The sequence below is a fragment of the Strongylocentrotus purpuratus genome, unplaced genomic scaffold, assembly GCF_000002235.5.
Source record: "Strongylocentrotus purpuratus isolate Spur 01 unplaced genomic scaffold, Spur_5.0 spur5_scaffold_4, whole genome shotgun sequence".
NCBI classification, from domain to species: domain Eukaryota; kingdom Metazoa; phylum Echinodermata; class Echinoidea; order Camarodonta; family Strongylocentrotidae; genus Strongylocentrotus; species Strongylocentrotus purpuratus.
In genome coordinates this window covers 25105562-25125672 of record NW_022145610.1, presented here as the reverse complement: position 1 = coordinate 25125672, position 20111 = coordinate 25105562, and the positions used below count along the sequence as shown (strand labels likewise).

The 20111-nt window shown below is 40.0% G+C and overlaps 2 protein-coding genes across 2 annotated transcripts; both read right to left on the bottom strand.

Moving 5' to 3' along the window:
- Positions 1-9317: 9317 nt before the first annotated feature.
- Positions 9318-13824, bottom strand: LOC115918146 (heat shock 70 kDa protein IV-like). The gene is made up of 2 exons (XM_030998142.1): positions 13608-13824; positions 9318-11035 (listed from the first exon to the last, which is right to left on the bottom strand). The coding sequence occupies exons 1-2, from the start codon at positions 13793-13795 to the stop codon at positions 9355-9357; spliced, it is 1869 nt and encodes a 622-aa protein (XP_030854002.1). The 5' UTR covers positions 13796-13824; the 3' UTR covers positions 9318-9354.
- Positions 13825-15796: 1972 nt separating this feature from the next.
- LOC574568 (heat shock 70 kDa protein IV) lies at positions 15797-19702 on the bottom strand. The gene is made up of 2 exons (XM_011665476.2): positions 19276-19702; positions 15797-17918 (listed from the first exon to the last, which is right to left on the bottom strand). The coding sequence occupies exons 1-2, from the start codon at positions 19461-19463 to the stop codon at positions 16181-16183; spliced, it is 1926 nt and encodes a 641-aa protein (XP_011663778.2). The 5' UTR covers positions 19464-19702; the 3' UTR covers positions 15797-16180.
- Between the last annotated feature and the right edge of the window lie 409 nt (positions 19703-20111).

Genomic DNA, 20111 nt, shown 5'->3' with positions numbered 1-20111 from the left:
TGACAACTTCAATACCCCCTTGGGGCATATGGGGAAAGTCTTAAGTAATTACTCCATATACAGCCCTACTTAAAAATGCAAATGGTTTTGTGCGCCGTTTGCATGACCTGAACACAAACCGTCTGCTCGTGAGTGTATTATACAAAGGAATCAGGCCAAATTAAATTAATACCTAGTTTCTCGTTCCCTTTTCGCCTTTTTTTGTTCAGTCTGGATTGCTTTATTTTTACTTTTGTTATTTAATATTTTAAATGAAACTAGATTACAATATGAGGGCAACTAGACAGAGAATAAAATACATTCCACATTGTTTTGAGCCCTTAAAATGCATGTACAAATTAAATACAATCAATACAAATTTGTCTCGAAATTCACCCAGAAGCATTTGTATGTCCACGAAAAGTATCGTTTTACCTTACAATATGAAAATCTCAGTTGCCATTAATTATTGTATCGTGTTCCATTATGTATTGTTCACATATTATGTATATAATTATATCTTATGAACATGTTTTACTTAATAAGTAAGCTGCCAGTTCAAGCTTAGCTCATGACGACCCCTTTTCTCTATGTGGGATTTAATTAGTCCATAATTATGATGTTAACAAATCATAAATTTGTGATGATGTATATTTAAAATGGATGAACATTAACCAATGATTTATCAGGCAACCAAATATCAAATAATATAAGACCCCCTCCTCTCATTTTTTCGAAAAAATCGAACAAGAAACTAGAAATCAATTTATTTGGCCTTATACTTCATTTCTCTCTTCCCTTTGATTCGAGGTTCTTAAATTATTCATCGAAGTTAACAGGACTTTGCAAAGGGAAGACAGAAATAACTAGCAAACCTAGTTTCCTTGTCACGTACTTCAAATAACATGCTACCTGTTCCACTTGGGACCAAATAACAGGGCAAATATTTAAGCTGAATATTGTCATCGTTTACATTTGTCAGATTACAGGTAATAATTACACAAACTGATAATATTATTATGCTCTTGCCTTTGCTTTGTATACTACTTTTGTTCTAAAACTCTATTTTCATTACCTCCTTTTTATCTCTCTCTCGTCTCTGTCTGTCTCTCTTCTTCACTATCTCTCTTGTCACGATCTCTTTTCCATCTTTCACTATACCTCTCTTATCTCCCTCTCCTCCTCCCTCTCCCCTCCCCCTATTTCTCTCCCTCCCAGCACTCTCTCTTTCTCTCTCTCTCTCTCTCTCTCTATCTCTATATCTGTAGTCGGGGGGGGGGGTACTTACATAAATATATTATGACATGCGGGGATGTGCCGCTCTAATGGGTCGCTTTTTCACAAAAATATCTCTAAAAATGGGTCCATTTTCCCAAAATTTTCGAGGGTTTGCATGGCGAACACCCGAAAATTGTCAAAAATGGGCAAGTATTTCGCGAAAAAAACAACTAAAATGGGTACCCTTTTCCGCCGTTAAATATGGAGGAAAAAATTGAGCGGTACACCCCCATCCGAACCAAATCTGAGTACCTGCAAAATCTTATATTGCACCCTTTTTTAACCCCTTTTCCTTCAATAGGGTTCATTTTTATGTAAAGGGTGCAAACTCTTTTTTTATGAGGGCGCTATGCAGCAAGGAACATGTTTAATATTAGGGCTCTAGACTGAGATGTTTTTAGGGTCAAAATTTCACCATTTGTGGGAAGACTGGAACATAATAGTGGATATTCAAGGGTTCTGAGTATCTGGACAATCAGGATTTAGGAAGATTGAAGCAGGATGGCCAGTTCTTCAGCTTGATTTTAATGGATATTATTCAGCAAACTGTATGTATACTTGGCTATGCTGCTCTTAGCACTATCCCATTCATTCATTTTGGTGTGAGAAGGATCAGGCTTCATCTGCCTAGAATGATATGTCTTGGGGATGACTTAACATTGTGACCAACCTTGTTATTGCCAGAACCTTAACAATACTTATGCACATCATTATAAATGCATATCTATTTTGGGGTTTTTGAGTGGATGTTTGGAAGATTGACTTAGCCTTATTTGTACTAGATCAAGGAAATCCAAATCAAGTTTTTTCAAATTCAAGTTTGAGTTATAGATCTAGATCTATATTGGTTGTTTAAATACATCATCAGCTATGGATGATCTGCGAAGTAAACCTCACACTAGATCCTCATCAAGTAGCGCCGTTAATACAGAGACCCAACCTAAAATCCTGGAAAAACCTGCTAACTTAAAGGAGACGTCGGCTACTACTAGGTCTAGGGGTCAGGGATCTCACACAGAGAATGATAAGCCTAGAACAGGCGGAAGTCCCGGCCGAATGTGTGGTGGAGCCTGTAAATCACAACTCATTAGGGGAAAGGACAGCATCGAATGTGAGCGATGTGAAAAATGGTTCTGCTTGAAATGCAGTGCCTTGTCGTCGGAAGAGTTTGGATTATTCACCAAGGTGAATGCAGCTCACTGGTTCTGTCCTCCATGTGAATTTAAGGCCTTGGAAGCTGTCAAAATGGACCAGATTGTTGAGGAACGGTGCAAGAAATTTCTCGGAGAAACACAGAAAAGACTTGAAAAACTTGAACAAATGAGCAACGGTTGGTCTAAGGTGGAAGAGTTATGCAAGCGGCTTGAATCTGACGTCAAAGAAATCAAGAGCTCCCTTACAGATAAGCAGAGAATGGAACCAAGTGACATAGCTCAAGATGTCCTGGCATCATCTGTCCAGTCAATCTTCCAAGATTGTGTCAAGGAAGAAAGTGAAAAAGATAAAAGAAAACATAACATAGTTGTCTATGGACTGGCAGAAAATGATTCTGAGGACGGCAAAGAGAGGCAGTACTATGATACAGCCTCTACCCGAGGGATGCTCGATTACCTGGAAATCGAAGGAGAGGTGAAACGTGTGATTAGATTGGGAAGAAGACAACTGGATGCAAGCGAAACTAGCTCGAGACCAAGACCGGTGCTTGTGGAATTCTCAAATGCAGACTCCAGTGCGGAAGCAAAGAGGAAAGCTAGTAAGCTTCGCTTTGGACCAAAAGACTTTAAAGAGTTATATATCCAAGCAGATCTCACAAAAACAGAACGTGCAGCAAGGAACGAACTCGTCAAGGAAATGAAAAGGAGGAAGAGTGAGGGTGACAACAACTGGATGATTCGGGGTGAAAAACTTGTGAAGAGAAAGGATCCCTCATCTCAGCCAAGCAACAAAGGTAAACAAAAAGGCCCACAGCCTTTTCAGGATGCCTAACACAGCAGTCAACCCAGGTAACTTTTCAGATGTAAATAGTATTATTAATAATAGACATTTAACTTGTATGTACAGCAATGTAGATTCTTTACTCAACAAGAAATCAGAACTAGAAGCAAGAATCTCAGTGAGGAACCCAGACATCATAGCCTTAGTGGAAATATTTCCAAAGAACTGTTTTCATCCAGTTGATGATTGTGAACTTCAGATTGGTGGATACAATATGTTTTTGCCAGCAGAAAGTCAGAGAGGAGTTATAATTTACTGCAAAAAGAACTTACAATCAAAGCAAGTAGTTTTCAAAGACAGTGACTTCATGGAAAGTGTATGGTGTGCAATTTCATCAGGATCAGAGTATTTCTCTTTGGATGTGTCTACAGAAGCCCAAATAGTTCGGACCCAAATAATGAGGCTCTCTTGAAACTCTTTTATGAGATAGAAAATTCTCCTCTAACAAATATATTCATTGTTGGAGACTTTAACTTACCAAAGATAGATTGGGATATTCTGTCTGTATCGGGAACTGGAAATAAATTTGCCAGAGACTTTGTGGAAGTTCTACAAAATCTGTATCTTTCACAACTTGTGGAAGAGCCCACTAGGATGAGAGACGGGCAGAAGTCCAACGTTCTAGACCTCGTCATTACAAACCAAGTAGACATGGTCGACTGTTTAGGGATATCACCACCGATTGGTAAAAGTGACCACATGGTGCTAGATTTCAGACTTTTTCTGCCTGGTGGGGTTACAAGTGTACCTGTAACAGAACGCTTTGCATTCTTCAAAGGAGATTATGAGAGTATGAGGAAGCATGGGAAAGTAAAAGATATGTTTGTTTCAGCAATGGTGCAGGACAGCGATGTTAATACGGATAATGACATTCTTGTACATTGCTTGGAAGAGTTAACAGCCAAGTTTATACCAAAGGTCAAAGCCAGGAATAATCAGCAGCCACTATGGATGAACAACGATGTACGTCAAGCAATCAAATGTAAACATAAAGCTTGGAACCGTTTCCAAAAATCTAGAAGTGAGTCCGACAGAGTATCCTACAATATAGCAAGAAATGAGGCAACCGATAAAGTAAACATAGCAAAGAAGTCATTTGAACGTAAGCTGACCTTAGAAATAAAATCCAATCCTAAAAGTTTTTGGAGATATGTTCAAAGTAAAAACAAATTTAAACAGGGTATTGGTGACTTGGAAAAGCCTGATGGAACCATTGCAAGCGATGATGCAGATAAAGCAGAAACACTGAACTTATTCTTTGCATCAGTCTTTACTAAGGAGGATTTATCTCTTGTACCAGCCCTTGATCTGAGAATTCGTGACAAGCAACTGGATACGGTCTGTTTTAATTATGAAAATGTCAAAAAAGCTATCATGAGATTGGACCAATCAAAATCTCCTGGACCAGATAACATTCACAATCGCATCCTGAAGGAATTAGTGGACGACATTTCCCGGCCACTTGCCCATCTTTTTAACAAATCTATGTCGAGTGGCGTGGTATGTGACTCATGGAAAGAAGCCAATGTGACTCCTATTTTTAAGAAAGGAGATAAAAAGAAAACAGGAAATTATCGTCCAGTCAGTCTAACCAGTTCTCTTTCCAAACTAATGGAGACCATTGTACGTGATGAAATTGTCAAATATATGAATGAGAACTCTCTGTTCACGGAGGAACAGTACGGATTTAGAAGAAGTAGATCTTGTGCTACACAGTTGCTAAATGTTTCTGAAACCTGGACAAAGGAATTAGACAACAAGGGAAGTATTGACTGTATCTACTTGGATTACAGCAAGGCCTTTGACAGTGTCCCACATGCTAGACTTCTGAAAAAAGTAGAGGCCTACGGTATAACAGGTAATCTGCATAGATGGATCAAGTCTTTCCTGACTGGAAGAACTCAGCGGGTAGTTATAAACGGTACCCCATCGAGTGCATCAAAAGTTGTCAGCGGCGTAGCTCAAGGAAGCGTGCTGGGGCCGACACTGTTCTTGTTGTATGTTAATGACATTCCAGATATTATATGTAACACTGAATCAGAAGTCAAACTATTTGCAGATGACACCAAAATCTTCTCACCAATTCACTCTTCATTGGATGGCAAAAATCTACAAGCAGATCTAACAAAGCTCACAAAATGGTCCCATCAGTGGCAACTACCATTTAATCAAGAGAAGTGCAAGGTAATCCACTATGGTCGAAGAAATCCTTGTTATGATTATTTCATGTCAGACGAAGATATACCTATTCCTGCCGTTGAAGTAGAAACAGACCTTGGGGTAACCTTTGACCAGCAATTGAGGTTTTCACGTCATGTGGATGGAGTATGTGCTGCTGCAAATCGCAAGCTAGGGATTATCAAGAGGACATTTTCTAATTTGGACAAAACAGGCTTTATACATCTATACAAATCAATTATTAGACCAAGACTCGAGTATTGCTCAACGGTGTGGCATCCTGTTTTGAAAAAAGACAGCACGAAAATAGAAAAGGTACAGCGTAGAGCAACACGCCAAATACACATGCTACGACACTTGAGCTACGAGAAGAGACTAAAACATCTCAACTTACCATCTCTTGCCTACAGACGCCATAGAGCAGACATGATACAGATATACAAAATAATGCATGGCCTAGATGAACTAGATCTAGCACACTTCTTTGACCATCCAACTGATAATAGAACCCGTGGCCATCGATACAAGATCGTTAAGAAGAAAGTCTACTCGAAGCTTAGACATGGATCATTTTCACAGAGAAGTATCAATGAATGGAACAACCTCTCCTCTGTAGTTGTGGAGAGCAAGTCACTAAACAGATTTAAATCCAATTTGTTGAAGTTTTGGTCAACAAGAAAAGATCAATTTGACCCAGAGGAGTCCTTTGCTTGTCCATGTTCGTCAATTGCTGTATAGCGCCACTAAACATGTGCCAAAATATGGATTCTTCATCGGAATGTCAACGAGAGGCAAATAAGTTTTTAACTTTAAATGCCTACTTCCAAGGTATATTTCCAAGGTATATATAAACTCTTATTTTGCACCCTTTTTTGCACCCTTTTTTCTAAGAGTGTATCTCAGTTCTTTCGCATCTTTCTGCACGCGCACATGCATGCACGAGACATGCACATGACGGACAATGAAAGAGTACAAAATATCCAGTTCCTTAGGTAGACAAAGGAACATACAGCTGCTATTATGTAAAAATGTGTAGAACAGGTGTCACATGCATATTGACAGCTAGTCGCACTTTCCATCGATCCAACTTTCACTCGCACCCGAGGTAAATTCGGGTAAGAGATCAATGTTGATTTATTTATCACCTGCCGCAGCGTAATACCCAACCGTAGTTTACTCAAAATTGATACAAACGAAATTCGTACTCAATGTTGAGTCATTGATTTACTCTTTATCGAAGGTAACAAATTACTCGGGTGACGAGTACCACTAAAATCAAGGTCTTACTCCAGCTTGAGTACTGAATTGCTCATTTTGTTACTCAACTTGTTTTACTCGGCACAATTTACTCGCTGACATTAAGAGTGTAAGATGTACAAGTGTTTTCCTTTGCTTATCAAATCAGTAATAAACTTTATTCACTGTATCATAATGTATACACATAAACAAATTTCATGAATAATAATTTGATAAATAAAACTACTAATATGGTAAACTTTAAAATGAATGAATATGTTTATGTATATAAATATTCAATTTTCTGAAATAGGCATAATGCTCTGAACTTATATTTCCTTAACAAATGCTGCTCTTAACGTCCAAGGTATTTGCTCGTTGCTTGACCGATATTTTTTAATTTCATTTGTATTATATTTGTATTTATTAACATTTATTTCCTTCTCAACAGTACAATATAAAACACAATGTATATATACATGATATAAATATGTAACAATTATTTCAACATAGAGTATACAGTAAATAGTTCAGATACGGAAGGAGGCGAAAACCCGGAAAGCATAACTTGAGTTGGGAACGTCCATAATAAGTTAACACAGTTACCGAGAGAACATTATAGACATTATTATGAAAATTACATTTTATTTCCACATTAACAGCAAATAAAATTTACAAAGTCATTCCGATTAAAATATTAGCAAACGAGAAATATACATAACTATGGTACATGCAATGCAGTAAAAGTATACAATTGAGACTAAGAAGATAATTGCTTGCTGTATTACGGTGGAAACTTAGGAAAGCATAGCTTGTAATTCAGGTTCCCTAACATAAACTATCATAGTACAATGTATCACAAAATAGAAAATACAAGGAAAAGATGGGGAAAACGGGACGAAACAAAACAAGACGATATAATCATGACAAGACAAGCAAAACAACACAAGCAGAAGAAAGAGACAATGAAGTTAGCATTCTCTAGCTATCATGCACTAAAATCATTGAGCGACATTGGTTGCTATAAATCAAATTCCAAGAGAAAATGTGTATTGTAAACATGAATAATGGCTTGCATTTGAAGCAAATGAGCATAATGTTACATGGATTCATTATACATGTTAACTAGCTTTAACTTCAGACTACGTTTAAATGCAAACAGACTTGGTGAGACTAATCAAAAGAATTCCAAAAGATCGGGCCAGTGTAAATTAAGGTTTTCTGTTTACAAAGAGTTCTTAACATTCGGATAGGGTAATAAGAAGATTGTCTCGTTGGGTAATCGTGGAATCTCTCATTTTTTTTTAAAAAACAACAAAGTTATTGCATGCATGAGGCAACTCGTCCAGATTCAGTTGATTCACAATACAACCCAGACGCAGATTATGTAAATCAAATATTTTTAAAGCAATAATGCAATAAAACAATTGATCTGAACGAACTAATCTGTTCAGTTCTTAAGACAAATTATTCTCATTGCCCTCTTTTGTAGCAACAATCATTTATCCAGTTGATTTATGGAGGAGTTTCCCCATGCTAATATCCCATAATTCAAATATTGAAGGATAAGGGTACTATGCAAATTAAGCAATATATTGGAGGGAAATATCATTTTTAGTTAATTACTCCAACATTTCTAGACTACCTTGAGGTACATATACTCTTTCAATGGGTCGCTATACAAATACATTAAAGGTTTTAAAAAAAGTACTAAAATGACTAGTCATCTGAAACTTTTTTTTTAAAGCATTGTAACAAAAAGGTCGCCAGTACAAACAGTTGATGTTAAATTATAATATAATATAAAAATATATTTTTGGAATCTGATTTGTTAAAGGTAAGTTAAAGGTAACTATGTCCCTTTTGCAGCCAACCTCAAATTCTCTAGAACTTTGCAGGAATTATGAATATGTCATGCATGTCCTATCTGTGAAATTGAAACGTTAGCAGTGTCCTAATATTCAAATTATGCAAGGAAACCCGTTTACTTGCTAGACTTCACTGTCAGACACTATTGAGTGACTGACTTTTTTTCTTCTTTGGTAATAACATACATAAAATGAGCTGGAAAGGGTACATGAGCATTTGCCTACATCAATAACCCACTTCTTGTGATGGCCAAAATTAAACTGAGAGAATCTTTGCGCAGCATAAGACGTATGACCATTCTGTACAATGGTCTGAAAATCAAGACTATTACTTATTGGCTTTATAGCTCCTAAGTCGATTTGACAACTAATAGTCGTTATTTTCCCACTTGAAGACATTTTCAAGCCCCACCTTTTTTAGGGAAGTTCTAAATTAGTATTATCTTTCAAATGCCGTTGGAATTTAACCTTTTCATTTTTATGGCCTGCAATTGGGACATAGTACCTTTAAGGGAGGCGCGATAGCTCAGTCGGTAGAGCAGTGGTCTCGTAATCCGGTGACCCGGGTTCGAAACCAAGACGATGCGCTAGTGCCCTTTGGTAAGGCATTAATCCTCACTACCAGGTCCCTTGGAGAGGACCTAAAGCCGTCGGCCGTCTAGTTGCTTACTTACAAGCATTAGGGGCTTTTAGATTTGCACGAAGAAAATGTGGATTGCTACATGTACGGTCGACGTCCTTTTAATGCACTGCCTTGAATGGACGTCACACGTATCAGTCCACGCAAATCTAAAAGTCCCTATTTATGCTTTCTTAGCAGTCAGGTAAAAAAACCTGAGTTACTACCTGCGTGTATTTTAGCCATGATGGGAGAGCATGTCTTCTGCAACTCATTCAACTTGAACGACAGTTCTTCCTTCTTTGCCAAAGAGTTGTCATCCATCCAAGTAATGACGTCATCAACTGCTTTTGTAACGACTTCCTTGTCGTTGGAGCTAAGCTTGCTCCCTACTGATGCGTCTCTGATTGCGGACTTGACTTTGTAGCCATAGTACTCGAGTTGGTTGCTGGCTGCGATGCGTTCCCGGTGAGCATCATCTTCGGCCTTGAATCTCTCGGCATCGTTGATCATGCGCTCGATTTCGTCTTTAGATATCCTTCCGCTGTCGTTGGTGATGGTGATTTTTTTGCTACGACCCGTGCTCTTGTCCTCGGCAGTGACGTCCATGATGCCGTTGGCGTCGATGTCGAAAGTGACTTTGATCTTAGGGACGCCCCGAGGTGCAGGAGGGATACCGGAAAACTCAAACTGGCCAAGTCGATTATTTTCTTTAGTCATAGCTCTTTCTCCTTCGAACACTTTGAAGGTAATGGCAGACTGGTTGTCAGCAATAGTAACGAAGTTTTTGGTTGCCTTTGTAGGGATTGTTGTGTTCCTCTCAATGAGCTTTGACATCACACCTCCTCTTTTTTCAATGCCAAGAGAGAGAGGAGCCACATCGACTAGAATAACGTCTTTGATTTCTTCGCTTGGGTCATTTGATAGGATGGCAGCTTGGACAGCAGCACCATAGGCAACAGCTTCATCAGGATTGATAGACTTGTTGAGATCCTTGCCGTTGAAGTATTCCTGGAGAAGCTTCTGGACCTTCGGGATTCGTGTTGATCCACCGACAAGTACCACGGTGTCAATCTTGTTCTTGTCGATCTTAGCATCAATGATGGCCCTTTCTACTGGCTGCAGACACTTTTTGAAGAGATCTGAACACAGCTCTTCGAATCGTGCTCTGCTGACACTGGTGGAGAAGTCGATACCTTCGTAGAGTGATTCAACTTGGATGTTTGCTGAAGCACTGCTTGACAGTGTTCTCTTTGCTCGCTCCGCTGCTGTTCGGAGGCGACGGAGCGATCTTGGGTTGGACCTCATGTCCCTCTTATGCTTTCGCTTGAACTCCTCGGCAAGATAATGGACTAGTCTATCATCGAAGTCTTCTCCTCCGAGATGAGTGTCACCGGCTGTCGAAATTACTTCGAAGATATCATCATCAATGACCAGGATCGAGACATCGAACGTACCACCACCGAGATCAAAGATGAAGACATTTTGCTCCCCTTTCAGCTTCTTATCGAGTCCGTAAGCTAGGGCGGCAGCGGTGGGCTCGTTGATGATTCTGAGGACGTTGAGCCCTGCGATCACACCTGCGTCCTTCGTCGCCTGTCGCTGTTCATCGTTGAAGTAAGCGGGAACAGTGATGACAGCATCGGTGATCTGCTGGCCAAGATAAGCCTCAGCTGTCTCCTTCATCTTGGTCAAGACCATCGAGCTAATTTCTTCTGGAGCCAATGTCTTCTGTAGTCCCATGTACTCTGCCTGCAGCATTGGCCTGCCTCCTTTATTGATGACGGTGAAAGGCCAGTGCTTCATGTCTGATTGCACGTTGTCATCTGTGAATCTCCTCCCAATAAGTCGTTTGGCATCAAAGATTGTGTTCTTGGGATTCCTGTAATGATAATAAATAAGAATATGTTATTGTCAGCTGTAATTGATAATTGATAATTGGTTCTAAATTCTGTGCATTTCTTATAATATATTACTGTAATTACTCATTATTTGACTCATTATTTGATTGTATAATAATTCATGTGCTGCTACTTACACTGATTAGTACATGTACTTACAGTCCTGCCAGTGTCAAAAATAAGGTATCAAATTATGCTCATCTGACCGTAATTTATTGCCCAAAACCCCTGAGCTTCCGGGGGCTCCGCCCCTGGACCCCAGTCCCCACGACAATTCGTGACTTTCCAGTGTCACAAATAAGGTATAAAATTATGCTCATCTGACGATAATTTGATGTATAAAACCCCTGAGCTTCTGAGGGCTCCGCCCCCTGGACCCAACACCATTTGTGTCCCGCCAGTGTCACAAATAAGATATAATGTGAGCTTTTAAGGGCTCCGCCCCTGGACACAACACCAATTTGTGTCCGGCCAGTGTCACAAATAAGGTATCAAAATAATTTCATTTGACCGTAATTCATTGCCCCAAACCCCTGAGCTTCCGGGGGCTCCGCCCCCTGGACCCCACGCCAATTCGTGACCTGCCAGTGTCGCAAATAAGGTATCAAAATAATTTCATCTGACCGTTATTTATTGCACCAAGCCCCTGAGCTTCCGGAGGCTTCGCCCCCTGGACCCCATGTCAATTCGTGACCTGCCAGTGTCACAAATAAGGTATCAAATTGTGCTCATCTGACCGTTACTTAATGTATAAAACCAGGGGCGGATCTAGCTTTTTGCTAAGGGGGGGGGGGGTTGACCAAAATAATGACGATGCGGAGCATCGTCCACGAGCCGCGAAGAGGCGAACCGATTTTTTGGGGGGTGTTTATTTGAACCCCGTAAGTGATGTTTTCCTGGCATCTATTAACACAAAGGAGACCATAAAAAGCAGTGCATGATAACGTCTTTTTAAATCAAGTATAGTTAAATACAATAGAGTTATCATGTGTTTGGTTAAGTTACCAGATGAGTTGAATATCTTCTCACAATATTTGCACTTGAAAGGGTTTCTCTCCAGCGTGCGTTCTTTTTTCTTTCTTTTTTTCTTTTTTTCTTTTTTTTTTTTTTTTGGGGGGGGGGGGGCCGCCCAAGGGGGGGTTTAAACCCCCTAACCCCCCACCCGTAGATCTGCGCCTGTTTAATCTTGTGGTTATCTTGTGGTTTCCAAACCACAAGATAACCACAAAATACTTGTAAGATTTTCTTTTTTTTTCTGAATTGGCTTTCACCGTGTGAATGCGGCTAATAACAATAAACACAATAATGATGAGGATTATTATTATCATCATCATAATTATCATTATTATTATTATTATAATTGTTATCATTATAATTATTACTATTATTATCATCATTATGACTTATTAAGTAAGCAAATATCATTCCCCAAAACCTGGGGGGGGGATGATTGTACATGCCATCCCCCTCATCCCCCCCCCCCCCCCCCCCCCCCCCGTTGTCTACGCCCCTGGGTAGAAATATCCAAATTGCTATCGTACTGAAACGACACTTAAAATATCCCCAAAGTTGCCAAATTTTGACAGAAAATCCCCAAATTCGTTTTTCATAAAACTCAATATTATTTTCATTCCCAAATATTTATTTTTCATCCCCAAAGACTTCAAAAATCCCCCAATTTTTTTTTTTTTTTTTAATGTGGGGATTTTGGGGATGAGAATCGGCAACGCTGGCCTAGCTTGTCACTTCGGCGGTGGCCCGTGTCCTCAAAAAAGCTGATGGGGGGGGGGGGGGCAAGGGACTCTGTGACATTTGTTCGCCCAACCCCCCCCCCCCCTCCCCCCAAAAAGAAATAATAATAATAATAGTAATAATAATAATAATAATAATAATAATAATAGTAAATGAAATAAATACATAGAAATAGAATAAAATAAAATTACAAGTTTAAAAAAAAAGATAAGATTTAAAAAAATGGTCCCCGGATTTTTTTTTGGGGGGGTTGCAACCCCCCAACCCCCCCCCCCCCCCCTCTAGATCCGCTTCTGAAAACCCCGGAGCTTCTGGGAGCTCCGCCCCCTAGACCCCACACCAATTTGTGTCCTGTCATTGTCATAAATAATGTATCAAAATATGCTCATCTGACAGTAATTAAATGCCTATACCCCTGAGCTTCTGGGGGCTCCACCCCTTGACCCTCGCCGATAAACATTCAGCGGGGCCTGCATGTAAGAGTGGGGTGATGGGGATTTGTTCTACCCCCCTCCCCGAACGTTTTTGCAACTGCCGGTGTCACCATTACGTACCAATATTTGGCTCGCATAATTTCAAATTTGGGCCCCCCTAAGAAATACTGGATCCGCGCCTAGGCTTACGGTCGCACCATGTGAGAGAGGGGAAGGATAGGGGAGTACTAATCTTTCTTGAGCTTATATTTCTCAAGATGTATAGCGCCGGTTGGAGAGGATGGGCATTAGGAGGGGCTCGGCGTTTCGAACAGGTTGACTAACCGTCATCAGGAGTGGGGAATTTGAAATGTTTTAATATACTTACGTTGCCACCTGATTCATTGCAGCTTCACCGATCAATCTTTCTGTATCTGTGAAGGCAACACAGCTAGGTGTGATCCGGTTACCCTGATCGTTAGCAATGATCTCCACCTTCCCATTCTGAAAGACCCCAACGCAAGAATAGGTGGTACCCAAATCAATTCCAATCGCTGGTGCTTTTGCTAGTGCCATTTTTTTAATGATGAAAAACCGTCTGCAAATAATTTATCTGCGTATCAGTTTATCAAATTATTAGCAGGAGTTCTGGTCTCAAAGTGGTTGAACAGCTGTAAAAATAGAACAAAAGCGTAGAAGAATTTTGCAGTTGAAAATATCAGCCTTCTTTTCTCTCAGAGAGTCTCCAAACACCGCGTCTAGAGCAGCTTCTAGTCAGAGAAGCTTCGCGAATGAACACAATTTATTAGATAGGAAAATAATAAACAACAAGGACTGCGATGGCAAAGAAGGGAAGTGGGGAAAACCAAGGAGGATATATTAGCTGGTATCTTTTTGGGAAAACCCAGCTTAAGTTGTTCTCGAACGTCCGCGGTGACACGACTAGTATTGTGACGTCATAGTAGACTGTGCTCTCTTCTCGCCATACGACGTGCATACTACTAAAAACACGTCACAAGCAAACATTAATAGATCACAGTCTGTACGTTGTATGGTGGACAAGAAAAGAAATCAATCTCTTACCACTGTGACAGAAGCCCACAGGGAACATGTCATTTATTATCTAGGTACTTATTCTACTGACTTATTCATTTTTCTAAATAAATCGATTAATTAATTTCTGCAAAATTATGTAGTTAGAAAGAAATAAGAACAGGCATATTAAAGTAAAGAATGGCTGACTAGAATTTCAAATGTGAATAAATTACTTGTCTATACCCCCTCCCTATCTCTCTCGCGCGCTCTCTCTCTCTCTCTCTCTCTCATCCAGAACACCTAACACTTTCTCACATTCCCCTATTTGCTCTCTTTCTCTGTATCCCTCTCTGTGTCTCTCATTGTCACTTTCTGTTTCAGTATATTGATCTCAGTTGAACACAAGTGACATGTGCCACATCAAAAAAAATTCTCACCTCCTCTCTATCTGTCTCTCTTGTCTCTCTATTTCTCACCTTTCTATCTCTCTCTTTCTATCTCTCTATCTCAACTCTTCTTCATTATCTCTCTTGTCATGATCTCCTCTCTCTCTCTCTCCCTCTCTGCAGTCTCCCTCTTCTGACCGTTCCACTCCTTTTGACATCAATATTTTATGTAGATGCTCTTCCTATTTCTTTCCCTTTCCAAAAACACCATCCATCATAAAGTCCAGAAAATACGATGTACAAGTTTTTTCCTTTTCTTATAAAAATTGATAAGTAATATACTTTATTCACTTTAGCATAATTTATACACTTTATAAATAATAATTTGATACCAAATCAAACTACTTATATGGTAAACTTTAAAATAAATTTACTTTCTGAACAATCACTGTTCTTGACGGCCCAGATATTTGCTCGTGGCTTGATCGACATAGAGCAACATATATTATAGGTACAAAAAAACGTACTAAAATGACTAGTAATCTGGAATATCGTTCGAATAAAACGAATAGGTTTTTGTATATTGTAACGAAAATTTCGCCAGTACAAACAGTTGATGTAAAATTAACTTACATTAATGAGCCACATAGAAATTCTTATAAGATAATGTAAAACATACATTTGGGATCTGATTTGTCAAATTCAACTCGTTAAAGATAAAGCTGAGTTCTGGTCATGCGATTGCATTGTGAAAGAAAAGGTGTGGAATGGATCAGAAAAAGATGATCATGTAGCATGTAAGCATTGGTGTGTATTGCAAGGTTCTGGGGTCATCAAAAGCATAATAAATTTGACCCAGTCTTGGTAAAGTAACAAGCACTGTACACAAAAAGATGTATATGGGACTACACAAATGGTGTCGGGGCTATTAATCTTGATTTCCTTATCTTTCTATGCTAATTACTCAGCCAGTATACATTTTCTACCAAAATTGTTTGGCAAATTACATTTATTTGTACTCTTGAACATTCAGTGTAAGTTTCGTTTGATTCTGTGAGAATTCATTTTCTTTTGTTACCAGAACTCAAGTTTATCTTTAAAATCACACTTGGCCCGACACGTGAATGGAAATACATTGTAAATATTTTCATTTTTTCATCGCTTTTATATAGCGCTTTACACTGGCAATGTCTCTAAGCGCTTTACAAATATATTATTACCCCGGTCATCTAATTCAGGCTTGCCCGCACACAATGTAGGCACAATCTCTACTCCACGGGGATTATTCCAGCCAGGCGCCATTTTATAGACGCTCAAAATGCTGAGCAAACTACACTGTCGCTCATATAATGTACATTAACTTTCACATCCTACTTGGTGCCCATTAGCACATGGGTGGATATGGCAAATGTAGATTATCGACTTGCCATAGGACGTTAGTGCCGGGTTGGCATTTGAACCCCGTACCTTGTATTCTGCGGTCGGGTGTCTTATCTACTAGACTACAACACCTACACTGTATGATGACGATGGCTGGAATTTAATCCATCTCCTCAACGGTTGGCCCTCCACTGCCTGCTGAAGATGAGTTGGCTTGTGGTCCCGGGTGACCTGGGCTACTACCAGCGTGTAATTTAGCCATGATAGGAGAGCATGTCTTCTGCAACTCTTCCAACTTGAACGAGAATTCTTCCTTGTTTGCCAAAGAGTTGTTATCCATCCAAGTAATGACGTCATCTACTGATTTTGTTACGACTTCCTTGTCGCTGGAGCTAAGCTTGCTCTCTACCGATGCGTCATTGATTGCGGACTTGATGTTGAAGGCATAGCTCTCGAGTTGGTTCCTGACGGCGATGCGTTCCCGCTGAGCATCATCTTCGGCCTTGAATCTTTCGGCATCGTTGATCATGCGATCAATGTCTTCTTTAGATATCCTTCCGCTGTCGTTGGTGATGGTGATCTTGTTGCTACGACCCGTGCTCTCGTCCTTGGCAGTGACGTTCATGATGCCGTTGGCGTCGATGTCGAAAGAGACTTCGATCTTAGGGACGCCCCGAGGTGCAGGAGGGATACCGGATAACTCAAACTGGCCAAGTCGATTATTGTCTTTGGTCATAGCTCTTTCTCCTTCGAGTACTTGAATGGTGACTGCTGCCTGGTTGTCAGAGTAGGTTGTGAATGTCTGGGTTGCCTTTGTTGGGATTCTTGTGTTCCTCTCAATGAGCTTTGTCATCACACCTCCTGCTGTCTCAATTCCAAGAGAGAGGGGAGCCACATCGACGAGAAGAACATCTTTGATTTCTTCGCTCTGGTCGCCAGAGAGGATGGCAGCTTGGACAGCAGCCCCATAGGCAACAGCTTCATCAGGATTGATAGACTTGTTGAGATCCTTGCCGTTGAGGTATTCCTGGAGAAGCTTCTGGACCTTCGGGATTCGTGTTGATCCACCGACAAGTACCACGGTGTCAATCCTGTTCTTGTCGATCTTAGCATCAATGATGGCCCTTTCTACTGGCTGCAAACACTTTCTGAAGAGATCTGAACACAGCTCCTCGAAGCGTGCTCTGCTGACACTGGTGTAGAAGTCGATGCCTTCGTGGAGTGAGTCAACTTCGATGTTTGCTGAAGCACTGCTTGACAGTGTTCTCTTTGCTCGCTCCGCTGCTGTGCGGAGGCGACGAAGCGATCTTGGGTTGGACCTCATATCTTTCTTATGCTTTCGCTTGAACTCCTCAGCAAGATGATGGACTAGTCTGTTATCAAAGTCTTCTCCTCCGAGATGAGTGTCACCGGCTGTCGACTTCACTTCAAACATCCCATCATCGATGGCCAGGATCGAGACATCGAACGTACCACCACCGAGATCGAAGATGAGGACATGTTGCTCCCCCTTCAGCTTCTTATCGAGTCCGTAAGCTAGGGCGGCAGCGGTGGGCTCGTTGATGATTCTGAGGACGTTGAGCCCTGCGATCACACCTGCGTCCTTCGTCGCCTGTCGCTGTGCATCGTTGAAGTAAGCGGGAACAGTGACGACGGCATCGGTGATCTGCTGGCCAAGATAAGCCTCAGCTGTCTCCTTCATCTTGGTCAAGACCATGGAGCTGATTTCCTCTGGTGCCATTGTCTTCTTTTCTCCTATGTACTCTGCCTGTAGCACCGGCTTGCCTCCTTTATTGATGACGGTGAAAGGCCAGTGCTTCATGTCTGATTGCACGTTGTCATCTGTGAATCTCCTCCCAATAAGACGTTTGGCATCAAAGATTGTGTTCTTGGGATTCCTGTAATGATAACAAATAAGGTTAGGTTATAGTCACCTGTAATATTATTGATACATAGCTTAATGACACAAGTACAGTGCGAGTCCACAAAAAATACACCTAGAAAATTGCTAATTATTTTTTAATCATATACAAACTTTAAATTATTATACATTTAATGAAAGAGTGTTTTATCCCGAATCATTTGGTATCATTTAGTGTGTTATGTGTACGCTTGGATGAACAGGAGGCATTGATTTGCGTGAGTTCAAAATTCGACTTGCGCCAAAGTTGCTTATGATTGTGATGTTTGAATTAAACAATCGGGATTTGGGTATTAATTCTGTCTTTACAGATCCAAATAACATCCCTAACAAAATTGATCATGCAACACATATAAAATATCGAATATCAATATCAACGAAAAATTTGTGGGCGCGTGTGTGTGGGTGACTTTCCTTCTGCAAAAAGCATATGCAATGCATTTCATTTGATACATTCAATTCATTCTCTGCACTCCGCTAATCCCAACATATTAATACATACAGTAGGCATCACTTTGGCGCAAGTCGATTTTTGCACTCTCGCAAACAATGCCTCAAGCATGAACACATACCACACAAAAGTGAAACCAAATGATTTGGGATTAAACACTCTTTCATAAGATGTATAATAATTTACTGTTCATAGATGATTTTAAAAATAATTAGCAATTTTCTAGGTGTTAACTTGTTTTTGACTCACATGGTATAGTCCGTTGTAAATACTGATTAGCTAATATACCAGCGTAAGGTGTTTTTGTCCAATTAAATAATAGGTAATTACATGTTTTTTTTTAAAGCAATGCAAACATTTTAGAACTAGTCATGAAATGTTGGTGCATAATTATAAATTATCACAATTTCACGCCTGGAAACATGCAACTGGAAAGAATATAATTATGTTCATACAAAGATGGTCATTTTATTTTCTAACAGTTAAATGAATATGAAGATCACAGGCTGAATATGTCTGGAGTGAAACAGATTGAACACATGTGATTTCCAAATTGCTTTGAAATGCGAAATGACAAAAATCAAACACATTGTTGTTCCCAATCACTGTTAAAATAAACCAAATTTTACCACTGGACCGGCACTGGACACTGTCAAATTACCAACTGCAATGTTACTTTTTTAATAGAAATTAAATCCTGTACTTTACTCATCATGAGCATTAACGCCTAGTGAATTTCTTGAGAACAAAAACTGTTTGAATTTGGCCATCCGTCATAAAAAATATTGTGAAGCAACAACACCCGTCATTGAAATTATATTTCCTTAAATATAGTTTTAGGTAAACACTTTTGTCAACATAGAAAATGTAATAATATACTTACATTGCCACCTGGTTCTTGGCAGCATCACCGATCAATCTTTCTGTATCTGTGAAGGCAACATAACTGGGTGTGGTCCGGTTTCCTTGGTCGTTAGCAATGATCTCCACCTTACCATTCTGAAAGACCCCAACACAAGAATAGGTAGTACCCAAGTCAATTCCAATCGCTGGTGCTTTTCCTGGTGCCATTTTATTGTTCTTCTATAAGTTTTTGATGAAAAACCGTTCAAAATGCAAATTAAGTTCTTCTAAAAGTTAAACCGTTTTACCGTTTAAACTGTCTGCAAATACCTGCGTTTCTTTTAACAAATTATTAGCATGAATTCTGGTCCTAAAACGTTTGAATGGCTGTAGAAGTAGAACAATCTCGTAGAAGAATTTTGCAGTTGAAAATATCAGCCTTCTTTTCTCTCAGAGAGTCGTCTGAACTGTGAGAAGTCGAAATTCGAATTGGAGTTTGAGAAACGATGAGCCGGGTTATATAGCACCAAGCGCCGCGTCGAGCGAAGCTTCCAGGCAGAGAAGCTTCGAGTGTGAACACAGTAGGAGAATAGTAAACAACAAGGACTGCGAGGCCGCGAGGGCAAAACAGGAAAGAGGGAAAATCCCAGATTGTTCTCGATCGTTCGCGGTGACACGGCTGTATTGTGACGTCGTAGTAGACTGTGCTCTCTTCTCGGTAAATAAGCGTCGTGCATTGGTGAATCCTCAATACACGTCATAAGCAAACAATAGTAGTACAGTCTGAATAATTCTAGGAATGTATGTTGTATGGTGGATTGACTGTATCGTGGATAGGCATTTACACGAGAAGAAATCAATCTCTGCCACTGTGAC

Excerpts from the sequence above, each read along its gene's own strand:
- LOC115918146 (XM_030998142.1), bottom strand. The coding sequence starts at position 13,795 with ATGGCACTAGCAAAAGCACCAGCGATTGGAATTGATTTGGGTACCACC. Across the intron at positions 11,036-13,607 it reads GCAATGAATCAGGTGGCAAC|GAATCCCAAGAACACAATCT; the intron begins GTAAGTATATTA and ends TTATCATTACAG.
- LOC574568 (XM_011665476.2), bottom strand. The coding sequence starts at position 19,463 with ATGGCACCAGGAAAAGCACCAGCGATTGGAATTGACTTGGGTACTACC. Across the intron at positions 17,919-19,275 it reads GCCAAGAACCAGGTGGCAAT|GAATCCCAAGAACACAATCT; the intron begins GTAAGTATATTA and ends TTATCATTACAG.